The sequence below is a fragment of the Coturnix japonica genome, chromosome 4, assembly GCF_054131305.1.
Source record: "Coturnix japonica strain WE chromosome 4, WE-NBRP24, whole genome shotgun sequence".
NCBI lineage: Eukaryota > Metazoa > Chordata > Aves > Galliformes > Phasianidae > Coturnix > Coturnix japonica.
Window position 1 is genome coordinate 66878440 of NC_140666.1, and position 13903 is coordinate 66892342.

The window sequence follows — 13903 nt, forward strand, 5'->3', positions numbered from 1 at the left end:
GGTTCCTTCACCACCCCTCCCATCAAATTGGTTCATCTGCCTGCTTGTTTTTTGTGATTCATATTTAAGATTGCTGCTGCAAAAAAATTTAAAGCTAAAAATGTTAAATGATACGTGAGTAACTGGAGTACTTACCTATGGAGTCCTTTCCTGATTTTGCGTCTGTCCATTCTGGAGGCCTCTCACTTTCCTCATTATCTGATTTACTTGCTTGTTCCATGGTACCGTGCCCCAGAATAGCATCCAGTTCATTAAAAAATTTCATGCTTCTACTTGTACTCCCTGAGTCTTGGCCATTTTTTATGCTCTTGTATTCATGTTTCAGATTTTTATATTTTGTCCTGCACTGCTTCCAGTCCCTGTCAATTCCAAACTTTTGAAGTCTAGCGGCAACCTGTTCAAATATTCTTTTATTTCTCACTGTCCCCTCCAGTTGTTGCTGGATATTTTTGTCTGACCATATGTGTATCAGAGCTCTGACTTCATTAACAGTCCAGTGTTTTCCTCCTTCATTTGCTACTGTTGGAATGAAAGTCGGTGTTTTAGAAGCCTCTACTGCTGGCGGTGGATTACCTGCATCGTGTGGGGTAGGGGAGAGACACATACACAGGTTACCTGCATTAGGTTGGTGGGGTAGGGAAAGGACAGAGAGAATGAGGATGAAGTATGCTAGTTCCTAATGACTTTTCTAGCATAACGACTTAATTTCCTGCATTCATCTCATGCTTGTACATACAGAACTTCAAATTGGGCAAGGACCTGAAGTATCAATTCTTAATTCCAAACAAAGCACCCCTTTTGGGGGAAGTGGAGAAATGGAGAATTTTGCCTTGAGTCACACAAGGACATTTATGTGATAATGAGCCTGGACAAAACTGCTCCCTTTCTCTTTGCAGATCAGCATAAATATCAAGATTTCAATGATCAAATATATATATACATTGATGAGCATATATGATCAATGATGATATGATCATTGATCACATATATATATATATATATAAATGAAAAATGACAATTTGAGAATCTCAAATGAGACTTCATTTTGACTGATAGTTGCATTAGTTTGGGAAGTTCTATCTCATGCATTTTACAAATCTTTTCAAAAAATAAATAAAAAAACTTCTCAAAGGGAGCAAAACTGCAAGTCCACAACAGTAAATGACTTATTTTTTTGCAGTCATACTGAAGTCATAAATGCTTTTGCAAGTTTCTTATTCTAACAGAGCAAGCCAGACTGCGGGGTTGGATACATTATAGTCAGTGGGCTTTGTGTGATGGCAAAAATATCTGACCTTTGCTTGTACAGACAGCAGCAGTGGAACATAGTTGAGTATAATAACCTGTCTGGGGACAAGCTTGTCCTAGATACAGGCATTATTTGCCAGTCTCTGTAATTCATTCTAGTTGTGAGAAAGCTGTACTAAGAAATAACAATATTTTTCCTGTTATTCCTGTGATAACTGGAACTTTGCAGCAGCCAACTGACTGACATTTTATTGGGAAGTGTAATTTTCAGGTGACATATGCCTTCTTCATTTCTTCCTGAGGGAAAATACTAGCTTACACATGAATGCAGCCATAGGAATTGACATGATTGTCAACTGTCAGCACCAGATAAGCTTGATGTAGTCTCTGCTCAGTATTACTAGGAGTATTTCACCTATCTGTGTTTCCAGAGTAGTTCATTCTTCACTGTCAGAGAGCACTATGAACACCAGAGGGAAAAGCCCTAGGGGAAGAACAGCCCGCAATTGGCTCTGCATTTCTCAGTCACACCTTCACAGTATAGAGTAGTTTGGGAGGGAAAAGGTTTCTTTAGTTCTGTTATAGTCCACTATTTCTCATTATGAAGTTCATTTGCAACTGAGATCGTTTAATATTAAGCAACATGGGTATGAAGGGCTCAGGGTGTTTTTTAGCAGTGTCTGAACTACTATCTGAAATCTAAAAATGAAGAAAGGCACTAGAGAAGATATTTTAGTACCAGTACATATTTGAGAGCCTGTGCAATTTAATTTACTCTGCTGGCCTCACAGAAAGCAGTTTTTCCAGAACTTAAGTTATTTAGCAGGCCAAACAGATCTGCTTTGCAGTATGCGGTAAGAGCAGTGATGAATAACACAGACCTATTCCTGTAAACTTTGTTTCAGATATGGCAATAAAAGTTCTGGTTATATATATGAGTGTGTGAATACAGTTACATGTGGTATTCTTGTCTCATCCTTGATTTCTTGTTATGCCAGGCAGAAGGAGTGTAGTGTAACTATTAAAAGCCATACCTTTAGCTGGGGCCCTATTTTCTCTCAGAATATTGCACCTTGGAGATTATGTAGTGAAAGTTGAGCCTGGACTGGGATGTACGCTAGGGCATAATGGGTGTGCCAGAAGTGAAAAGAGCACTTGGGGAGATTCAGGATAGTGCTGCTGTTCATCCAGGTAAGGAATGAGCTCATCATTTCTCTCTGACTCTCCCCAAAGTGTATTCAGGTCTCTCTGTTGTTTTCAGCAGCCTCTTGAAAGAACTCACATCTAGGATTTTCTCCTTATAGCTTGCCAGATTTATACTTTTGCTCTGTAATGACTTTCTTTAGCAAAACTCTTATAGGAGTCCTACTGGACAGTTTCAAGTTGCGTTGTTATATGCTTGGTTGGACTAAAACACTGTTCACCACTCTTTGCTCGAAGAGAGGACACAGTTGCTGTGAAGACCATTGTGAACCTGGATTACTCAGTAGGAGAGGTCAAACCTCTGCACTGCTGTCCTGGCTCAGGCCATTCACTCATGCTACTTCATGCAGAAGTTACATGAGTTGGAGAAAATCCACAAGTTGATATGCGGATCACACACTACCATTTGGCATACTTTCCACTAGCATTTAACAAAACTATTATGGTTAATATGATTAAGCTATAACATGGGATGTCTTTTGAGTAGGAATGGCAGTCAAGCAGGGGGCTTATCACATGCAGTGAACAAGTGATCCACAAGACTGCTAAGTACTAAGACCAGGAAGGAGAAGGTGGAATAGTGTGGTTATTTTAAAGCATTTTGATCAGGAATGGAATGATGGCGTATTCAAGCTATTGAAAATGCTCTGAAAGCTCAGATAGCTATGCATTTAATTTTGGGTCACTGCTCCATCATACTATACCTAGTTGAACTGGTCTGACTTGTGACATAAAAAGTAGTGGATCTCCTGGAGCATCCTCATCGTCTTCTAAAGAAACTGATAATTCACCTGGGAAGGAAAGAATTTTCAGATGAAAAATAGGTATGGACAAAATTAGCTGATGTTAGTTTAAGTGAAAATGTCCATACATGATTAAATCAGTAATTTTGTAATCTCCACACTTAATTTATATTTAAATTAAATTTAAACTCATTTGACCTGTCCTCATAAAAGGACAGGAATTATAGGAGGTAAATTAAATTACTTTACATCTACATACAAAGCCTGTTAAAATATATTTTATTCTAAAATAATTGTTGAGACTGACTTGATTCTAGTGACCCATAAACTTTTCTGACTCTAGGTATTTGAGGTGGCACTTTAAAACTGTAGTTTGGAAGCAGAGAATGTAAAGACGTACAAAGAAGTAGACTTTGCACATGGGTTCAGATAAACATGAATCTGTTTATATAACCAAACAGAACTTTCCGAAAAGAACATTTAGAGAAAAATAAGAAGAAAAACACTATGTTCAACAGAGTTCTGGAAATCTAGGGATTCATTGCACAGGGATTACAGGAAAATACTTTGACTAGAGCACGGACATGCTTGTAGCCAACTGGATTCAATCTAGCTTTTAATGTCTTGCATTCCTACGTTTCTTTAACAAGCAGCATTATAGCAATTGCTGTGTGCATTTGGAAAGCATCATATGTAGCTCAAATTATGAGTCAGCTTAATTTTCACAGAGGACAGACTTCTAAGTTGTGCTGTATTCAACACACTGTGTTGACAGGAAGTTTGGAATGATGATTTTGCAGTTATGCTGTGTGAGCTGCTGTCGTTTCCAACCAGGCAGGTCACATCGTTCAAAGCTACCTACACAGCAATATTGCAATAATGGTAACAGCGAGCAGTGACAGGACGCAATCCTGATGGAATGTGGCATCCCTGACGTAAGTGAAATTGAAAACTGCATTCAGATTCATTTGAAAACATTATCCTAAATCCTTCTGACTTTCAGCAAGACCCAGGATGACTCATAGATCCCATGGCTGCATCTCTTAACTGCTGCCAGCTGTACACCCTGTTTCTCTGGCAGAAACTGTAGCCCCCTCCAGTTGGCTTGACAGGAAAAAAGGTGTACTCCTGCCTCCACCCATAGTGCCAGGCCTTGTGCTTTATCTGCCTGAGAGCTGCAAAGCAAACTATGGAGAGGGAAATAAGTTCTTTGTTGGAGTCCCAGTGAATGGTTTGTGTGTGGGCAGTGGAATAAACAAGCTTTATTTACAAGGTATGCTTTAAAAATAAACTGCTGAATATCATAAGCAACTAAGAACAGAAAGCACAAAATATGTTGTATTTGAAAGAAAGGATATTTGATGGAAAATAAGTATTTGATGAGTAAAAAAAGTTTACACGCATGTATTGCATTCTCTTATTAATAAAGCTGTGTATATTGAATATCTGTGAATGGCAAGTTTAATGTTGAAGTCTAGATGTAGAAAAAAAACTTATGTGTGGCATTTTCAGGTTGCATTTCCATAGGATCTTTTTGCATTAATGGTAGCTAAGTTGAATGCATATGATAAAATTTCCTTGCTGATGAATTTCTGTTCTGACTGAACTGAAATTAGTTGGTTTTTTTTTTTTTTTCCTACATTTGCTGTTGTAAATTGAAGGGCGAGGAAAGTGAGTTTGTCCTCAGATACCTCTCTCCTAGATTTAACCGTGATTTTAACTATTAACTTATCTAAATTTCTTTCGAAAGGAAACTGATTTTATAAGATGAAAAAGAATAATAATCAGGAAAACACTGCAGAAACACCATTCAGTCCCATAGAAGTGGACTTTGTTTTCCCTTCTTCATTCCCCTCCCCAGCAGTATCCCAGTATTTGAAAGAATCAAACAAAACTTGCTTTGCAGCTTGATTTGAAGGATGAGTATGAATATTTAGACTGAGGCTAAGCAGAATGGTAGAAATAAAGGAATGTGTTGGGGAGCATGCACTGTCCGTATCATGCATTTTAAATCACACTTTCCTACAGCTAAGTTCTCCAAATGAGATCTGCATAGTGAATATTATTTTGCACAAGTTTTAGTTTTCTGATAGCCTTTTGTTGTTGCTGCTCCTCCTATGCAAGGCCTTGGGTTCCTCCAACTGCTAAAATAAGGCTTCTCTGCCCCTTTTGAAAAAGAGAGGGGCAGGACTGTGCCTCCCACCTCTCCTGTGACTTTCAGTGGCTAAACAGAAGTTGAGGAGGACACCTGCAAGGACACAGATGTACATAGGTCTTAACAGGAGATACTTGTATGAAGCAGTCCCTTTCCTCCTGAAGGCAGCAGAGGAGCTGTGAGGTTCATGGCGGATAGGCACAGCGGGCTGTGCAAAGTCACACTGCCATCTGTGGGAGTGCCACATTCACATCTGCACCCACGAGACACTTCTGCCCAGCAGCAGCACAGCCACAAATGCCACTTCAGCATTAGAACTGAATTTTGAAACACCGAGCCTAGCAACTCCTCCTTTTGTAGCCACCACAACTCTGATGGCAGTGGGAAAAGACTGCCCTTGAAGCAGCAGTTTTTGCATCCTTAAATGAAGGAAGTTGATGCTGTCGGCTATTCACTCTGTCCACGCTGCAGATGAGCGTGTGCTGCATAGCTGCAGGACACGTCTATCCCTTAGAGTGCTTCCATTGTGGCTGAATTATGGTTGTGGGAATCTTTGCATTTAAATTGTTGCCGCTTGTGTTACATTATGTCAATTGCAGTTATTTTTACAGCTTTACAGTTATTATTACAGTTTCATTTAGTTTATATTTGTCCATAAAATAGTTTGCTTTTTGTTTGTTTGGGGTTGTTTTTTGTAAAGGAAGTAGTAGAAATGCTTGTGCATTTCAATGGTATTATTTGTGGTTTTTCCAGTCTGGGATTAATAACTGCAATCAACCTTTCCTGATTTAAACTTGCAAGAGGTCTAAAGCAGATGAGAACTGGGATTAACAATCGGTGCAAACTGCATCAAAACACAGAGGATAACCTAAGGCCGGATCCTGAGAAGAGGGACCCTGATTTTACCCTTGTGCTTTCCTCAGGAGTGTAACAGCTTGTATCAGGCACAGATTTGACTCTCAGCTCTGCATATGTGAAAATAAAAATGGATTGTAGTAGCAATACATAGTGCAGACAGCACATGCTAAAACAGCTTAAAATTGGCATTTTATTTTTAAGTGACTTGTGACACATTAGAGGCTTTCTGCTAATGATGACAAATTAAGGTCAAGCTTTTAGCTAAGGTAAACAGTGGCAAGAGAAATGTTAATTCCTTTTTCTCAGACCTGTAAGACGGCATTGTAGAAGGAGCCTTGGAAGAATACAATGGCAAGCTGTATGTCCAGCATCATTCTGTGCCATTGGCAATCTCCTCTAATACTATTTTAGTGGGTTTGTTGTTTCCTTTAAAAAAATCCACAGTCTTAATTGATATATAAATTGGTATATACTGAGAGGAAAAAAAGGGAGCTTATCTTTGAATTTCTCTTTGTAGCCATGTTATTTTTGATACTTATAACTGTTACTAGAGCTTGTGCTTCAGTGACATTCAGAATGTGATGAGGAGATTTGAGCACTGTCAAATAGGAGATTGACCCTAATGAAATGTTAAGCACAGCTTAAATGCATATGTAAAGACGGCTGAATCAAACAAGGGATGCAACTAATTTGGTTAAAAAAAACCAAAACCTTTCAGAATAAGAGCAGTTGTAGTTACATGTTTTGCCTCAGAATATTCAGATAAATGTGATGATTTTTACTTTTTCTTGGATAGGAAGTTAGTAAATATCCCTCTGTTTCTCAAAAAAAAAAAAAAAAAAAAAAAGAAGTTAATCACTTATGGAATAATTTACCTTTAGTCACCGTACCTGAAATTTCAATTACAGAGAAATAAAAATAAATATCAGAGATTTCAGTTGTGTCACAAGTAACAGTTCTTGAAATAATGATGACATTTTCTACATCTGCATTCAGTGTTCTTTAAGTTTAGAACTGGAGCACTAATAGTCACGGTTCCAAAGTATCGCAAATGAAATTAAAGGGAAATAAAAAATAAAAGGAACTCGCAAGATCATCTTTCCTTAATTTAATGCCTGGGCTCCATGCAGGAGCCTTGACACCAGCAAGTACTTGCAGAAGCTTTACTGCAAGCAGTTAGCATGATTCAGTGAGAATTACGCTGTATTTACAGGCTTCAACACTGGTGGGTGCTAACATGTCCTGCCCTGTGCCGAAGCGCATCCCGTCTGGGGCTGCTCTACAGCACTGCCGGGCTGGGCAGCTTCAGCGCAGAGCCGGCAAACTTGGGCTGTGGGCTTGTTTGCCTGGGGCTGGGGGCTTTGTGGTAGTTTTTAAACAAAGGGTGGACATAGAAGCAGAAGGAGTTTTACCTTGGCTGCTGTCTGCGGTCGGGCTGGCGTTGAGCCGCGCCTCAGTGGCGGAGCACCTGCCGTTCCCCTCGGCGGCCAAGTGTGCGACAGGTTCGCATCGGAGTATGGCATCCAGGTCATGAAAAAACTTCATGGTTTTAGTGGCATCCCCGGAGTTGCGGGCGTATTTAACCGTTCTGTATTCATACTTCAGGTTTTTGTACTTTGCCCGGCACTGTTTCCAATCTCTACAAACTCCTAACTCCTGCAGCCTTTTGGCAATGTAGATGAATATTCCTTTATTCCTCAGGGTGCCGTGGAGCTGCTTCCTGATGCTCTTCTCCGACCAGATGCTTAGCAAGGCTTTAACCTCCTCCTCAGTCCAGTGCTTCCCCGCTCCACTCTCCATGTTGAGAGTGACCTGGAAATGATTCACTATTTCTAGCCAAGATCTGGTTCCCTAGGCAACCAGGCGCCTGCTTCTCAGCGGCTCCGCACGCCGCCCCGAGCACCGCAGGCTGCAGGCCGCCCTGAGCTCTTCGCTGGCACCCAGAGCCCCAGTGGGCCCTCAGCAGCTGCATTGCTATCAACCAGCACTCTGCCCGGCCCCTGGAGTGGCCTCTCACCCCCCTGTGTGGAAAACGGGGCCGGTGTCACCACCACTCTGCCATCAGGGCAACAAAGCCGGTTGGGCTGGCTTGCTGCCTTGAGGAAGAAAGACAAGGTTGCAGAAAGATAGCTGTGCTTGCACCCACCCCATGCTGGGGACAGGCTGTGTGGATGCAGCGCGTGGGTGCAGTGTATGAGCACTGCAGCAGCTCCTCTCCACCAGCAATATGACGCTTCTGCCGGCCGCTGTGTGGGCTGCGAGGTGGTGTGGGTGGTGTGGCCGCAACGTGGGCATGATGCACAGTCTCACCATTGCGTGGCCAGGTGGCATTTGCTGTAAAGTTGGTGGGCACATGTATGCATTTCTGTATGCATTTTTTACTGCTCATTTACTACCGATGATGCGGTAATTAAATGCTTGTACACTTAAAAATCACTAAATTGGTAAAATGGCGTAAGCTCCATGCTTTCTTTTTTTGCTTGTACGTACTCTTCTTCTATTAGCACTACATAAAAGACCCCTACTTGCAAGGGCCTTTTATTCAGGATGTTTGCTTATCTCCCTCTAATTGATTATGGGATGATGTTTTAAGGGACACTATCAATATTGAACTGGAAATCATCTACAATATTGAAGTTTGAATTAAAAGTTGCTGAATGTGGTGTATCAACCCTTAGTCTTACTGACGGTCATTATATTAATAGACAGGACATCTTCCTGAGTTAAAGTAAATGTACTTAAGGGTTTTCTTATCCCTGATTTTTATTTTTTTCCACAGGGATCATTTATCTCAGTTTGTTCTGCTATCTTTGAGCAAATGTTCTTTGAATGTTGCTGTACATGTAACTGGGTCTAGCTACAAATACAAAGATTTTGTTGCTTAGAGAAAATCTTCAGTTGTAGATTATAATCTGTTACGTAGGCTTGCAGCTACTTTTATTAATGCTTATACTAGATAATTCCTCAGTTGAGTGAAACCAGTCCAATGGATGAATAGCAGCTTCTAGTATTCTAAAAATATTCAAAGTGGTTCATTTTCAAAGAAAAATATCTTTCCCTTTTACTCCCTATTATGTATGAGAATGCAGTAGGATCTGAGCATGCCAGTACAGTGGAGTTGTGCTGCTTGTGGTATGGGGCAGACACTGGACTGTCCCTGCACAGAGTCAGGGAAGACAGCTTGGAGAAGAAGCAGCAGGCTAGGTGAAAGGCTGTCATTTAGCTGGTAGTGCTCTTCTGCTTAGCAAAACACAGCTGCCAGCCTGAGACCAGTCCACCATAGTGGAATTATTTCCATTTTCAGTGACACTGTACTCCAGAACTGATTTGCTGTGGTTCAGAAGCTACAGTGCCCAATATTAGGTTTATGTTCTCAAGCACTTTGTCAGGAGGTTCACGCAGCAGTTAGCGGTGTAAATGCTAGTTTGATTGCTTAAGTGCAAGAGCACAGAAAATTTGTGTAGGTGATCAGTGGGAGAAGAAATGCATTCCCTTAGGCAAAACCAGCAGTTTCTTAAGACAAACTCATACAGAAATAAAGTAATGCTACAGAGACAACTGATAGCTAGAGCTGGTACTCTAGCTAGCGCTGCTAGAGCACTGCAAAGTGGCTTTTCAGATTAAACATCTGCTGTTATTTTATGCTTACACTGAAATTGGACTGGGGTAAGAGGCTGAGACAGTGCTTATTAATGGAAAGATATCCACTGAATTCAGTGGGCTTAGGCACAAACCTTATGTGACTGTTTTGAAACAAAGAGCATAACATGGGCAAGAAACCACCATTTTGATTGCAAGTGAATAAAATGAAACAACAAATAAACTAACATTAAGATTTCATGTTGTAAAGAATAGATGGAAAACCACCAATCCATCATATTGTATGTTTTTTTCATTCTAAGCATTTCCATCCTTTATGTTTATTTGTATTTTGTCTACAGGGGCCAAGAGAGTGCTGGAATTGTGACCAGTGATGGAGAGTCATCCCAGGCATTCAAAGTGCACAAGGTAGAATATAAATGTTTTGTAGATGCCCAAGTGAGACACATGTTTCAGCAAGGAAGCTGAATAATTAGAAAGAGGGGAAGCAACATGGTTTCATTTGCTGTTTTGGCTTTGTCAGAGTGATAGTATCTAATTGTATTATTTGGGTGACTTCTGTCTTAAGCTCATGTTTGAAGCAAATCTACCAATGTTATCCCTTCTGGATGCAGCCACGTACACAGTAGCAGATATAAAGAAGCATCCAGATCAGGCTATTGTTCTCTTAAAAAGTACTTTCCAAACTCCACTTGCACCTAAAGTGTCAACTCCAGAGATGTGGAAGGGTGTGCCAATGCAACTTGAGAAGAGGAAAGAAAAATAGGTACAGGTTCTGCAGAAGTACATGGACAAGTAATTCTTAGCTTAGTCAGAATCATGGAAGTGGCAGCTACTTCACCATAGGTAAACATAAGTAAACTTAGTAAATGATTGAATGGAGAGGAGAGAAGGTGACCTGGTCTTTCTCAAGATGAGATAATCCCAAGAGAAGTTAAAAGCCATTAAATGGCCACAGCCTCAGGTAATATGCCAGGAGAATCCTCACATGCTCAGGGATTGGTTTTGCTCATCCAGAAAAAAATAACCATCATCCTATTAAATCCTGGAAGAGCAGGGGGGCTGGAAATAAAACTATTTCAGTGAATAAAACCATGGAGCAATACTTGATATGAGTGTGTTCTCTGACCACCATCAGAAGGCAGTTCATAAAGATGTTTAGGCATCTCTGAGGACAATTAATTAAGCTGTTCAAATCAGTTTAAGAGTAAGAAAACTGTTTTGCTGCAGCAGCATGCATATCTGTGTGACTGCTCCATGCCTCATGCACAGTCTCATCTCTCAGGCATTGTGTTTGTCACCTCTTCTGCAATTTCCTACCTTCCTGTTACTTACAACCTCATCCTGCCCCCTACACACTTTTAAACGCTTATTTTCTCAACTTCCACACTGTCATATCTGTTCTTCCCTCTTGCTTCTTCTTGGGTTTCAACTTACGTGAAGGTTTACCAGAATGACAACTTTCTTTTAAAGTGAGATTTAAAATAATAATAATAATAATAATCATCATCATCATCATCATCCTGTGGTAAAAATTACTTATCAGAATGTAATTCTAGGAGGCAATAGAATGATCTGTAGAGTTTCCACATTACCGAGATGATATACTTAACTGTCATGCTAAGAGTTTAATTGACTTTCTCATTGTATCAGCTTTGATATTTTAAGAGTTGCAGAGCATGTGATATTTTCTCTTATCCTTGAAATACCTTTCTTGGATTCAACACTTTTAAGAAACATAATAACCACACTGTAATAACGAGCCTGTGGGGTACAACAGATTTGACTTGCATAATCCTGGAAATTAATAAGAATAAGAAACATTTGGGTCTGTTACCCTGGTGAAAATATGTTAAGGATACTGACTTTAAACTACACCATGGAAAAATGTCAGCAGTGAAGATGCTGCTGTGTCCATTTGGCCTCCAGACACCAACTGGCTTTTCTTCATAGCAGAAAAAAAACGAATGGAAAAGCTTCCTGCTGCTCACTGCGTCAATTCACAGCACTGGGCATTAGTGCAAGCTCACCTTTGTCAACAGATTAAGCCAATAGATTAAAGTACAAACTGGACCACCTAGGGCATGGATATGTGTTCCTTTCTGATTGTTACCAGCCTTTGAAGGTGGATTAACAGTCCCTGACAGAGGTTTTTAATCCTTTGTTTTAAACTCTCACAGGAAACTCATCCAGATTTGTCTGTTAGAGCCTTTCAGGCAAATTTGTGCAAGAAAAAATTAGTGTCATAGCTGTACTAGCCCAGGATGTGGAAAAACTTATATCTCTTGTATAGTTGTAGTAATACCAGTAGCAGGAGAGCTTTGTCTTAGTGTTGCATGCTTGAATATGCAGGAAAAAAAAATCTATATTAAAGTAGATATATTATTATATTCTGGTATATACCAGACTTGGGACATACAGAAATAAGATTGCATTCACTAGGAATTTTTTACACTGGTGTAATTCACGTTGATTGTCCCACTGACACAATCAGCAAAATATTTCACTATTTCATGCTAAAGATCACGTATTTCTGTACCAAATGTATTTTGACATAGCATTGCTTGTTTAACCTATTGCAGTGCTTCAAGCAGCCACATACATTAATATTGGACCTGTTAAGTGCCATATCTCATTGTTGGGATAAGTAAAAGGAGGACAGTTACATTTCTGCACGTGGTACAGACTTCATGTCATCTGTGAGACAATAGGTGACATTTGATTTGACATGTAGTTTGCTGAACCATTAAAGCAAAAGCATCAGTTTGAATGTTCACAGTAATAACTTTTTAACATGACAGCAAGTATGCTAAAACCGTATGTGCAACCACAGTCTTTTGGTATTTTGACTCTATACCAGTCAAAGAACAGAATACTCTAAACCTTGACTTTCTTTAATCTACTTTGGTTGAGTTCTGCAAAAAATTCAACATATTTCCTCCCTCCATTTGCTATCCCACTGTGTTGTTATTGTACCCACAGCACAGGCCATAAACCAATCATGACTATCAAGTCTCTCCCATGTAACTTTACAGATCCTCAAAGAGTGTTATCATGTGTGATTTCATGTACATCACAGTTACCATACATGATAGGAAAACAAGGGCTCTGAAGTACAGAAACATTTTCCACAGGCAGCACAAGAAGCTGGAGTGGTAGGAGGTTTTGGAATCCAGTCTTAATTTCTACAGTGTGCAGGTTTGGGTGTTTTTTTCAGGCTATTCTTTAATTTGTCTCCACATAGCGCTTGTTGCCATAAGAAGCTCCCGACAGTTGACTAAAAAGCTTTGACGCATTTCTGCTTTAAATAGAAAGCAACCTGGTTGTATGAAATGTTTGTTTTAAGTAAAGAAAAAAATCCTCTAGAAAAAAGCTTTGCTTTTGACATTGAGTGCAATCTCGTAAATGGGAATGACTGCAATCTGATAAATGTTGTCATGGGCCAGTATAAAACTAAATCATATATATCACTAACTTGCCAACAGTATATCCTAAGCAGAGAATCTTACAACTTTTTTTCTTCTTTTCCTTCCCTTTGAACATTATTTTTATGTTTTTAAACACTGTAACACATTGGTTGTGTTTTTCAAAGGATGAATTTTTAGTCAGGAAATAGATTGTTCAGTGGAAATCCTCAGAATGAAAATGTATAATGTTTTGTCTAAAAATAGGAGTAATGGGATCTGACATATCATTGTGACACCTGATCAGCTTTCTTTCCTGTGGGTTTCAGGTTATTTCCCTTTCTAGCAAAGTATTAATGCAGCACCAGCACAAGCACAAGGAGAAATGAGCACACTGACAATAAAACAAAACAACAGAACAACATTTTTTTTTCCTTTTCTTCTGAAGGGAATGGGTCTTATAAATCACGTGTTCAATGCAGACAGCCTGAAGAAGCTGTATGTTTCAAACCTTGGTATCGGGCACACCAGGTATTCTACCTCAGGGATCTCTGAGCTGCAGAACTGCCAGCCTTTTGTTGTAGAAACTCTTCATGGAAAGATTGCTGTGGCACACAATGGGGAACTAACAAATGCTGTACGACTGAGGAGGAAGGTTAGTATCTCCTGGGAGACTACAGTATCATTCATTT

General features: G+C 39.8%; 2 protein-coding genes across 7 annotated transcripts in view; one reads left to right on the plus strand and one right to left on the minus strand.

The window, feature by feature from the left end:
- The window catches only part of PAICS (phosphoribosylaminoimidazole carboxylase and phosphoribosylaminoimidazolesuccinocarboxamide synthase), a 32518-nt gene extending 24502 nt beyond the window's left edge, over positions 1 to 8016 (minus strand). For 4 of the 6 annotated variants that reach the window (XM_085545418.1, XM_032444232.2, XM_032444234.2 and 1 more), the window contains exons 1-3: positions 7620 to 8016; positions 3156 to 3242; positions 136 to 573 (exon numbers count right to left, since the gene is read on the minus strand). In XM_085545418.1, the coding sequence (XP_085401544.1) occupies positions 136 to 573; positions 3156 to 3242; positions 7620 to 8007 (913 nt within the window). In that variant the 5' untranslated portion in view covers positions 8008 to 8016. The remainder of the gene's footprint in view (positions 1 to 135; positions 574 to 3155; positions 3243 to 7619) is intronic. The other 2 variants (XM_085545417.1, XM_032444233.2) reach the window with 1 other exon arrangement.
- PPAT (phosphoribosyl pyrophosphate amidotransferase) overlaps positions 1 to 13903 on the plus strand; it is a 39971-nt gene that overhangs the window by 17698 nt on the left and 8370 nt on the right. Inside the window, exons 2-3 of the mRNA XM_015862231.3 lie at positions 10149 to 10215; positions 13660 to 13866. Coding sequence (XP_015717717.1) covers positions 10149 to 10215; positions 13660 to 13866 — 274 coding nt within the window. The remainder of the gene's footprint in view (positions 1 to 10148; positions 10216 to 13659; positions 13867 to 13903) is intronic.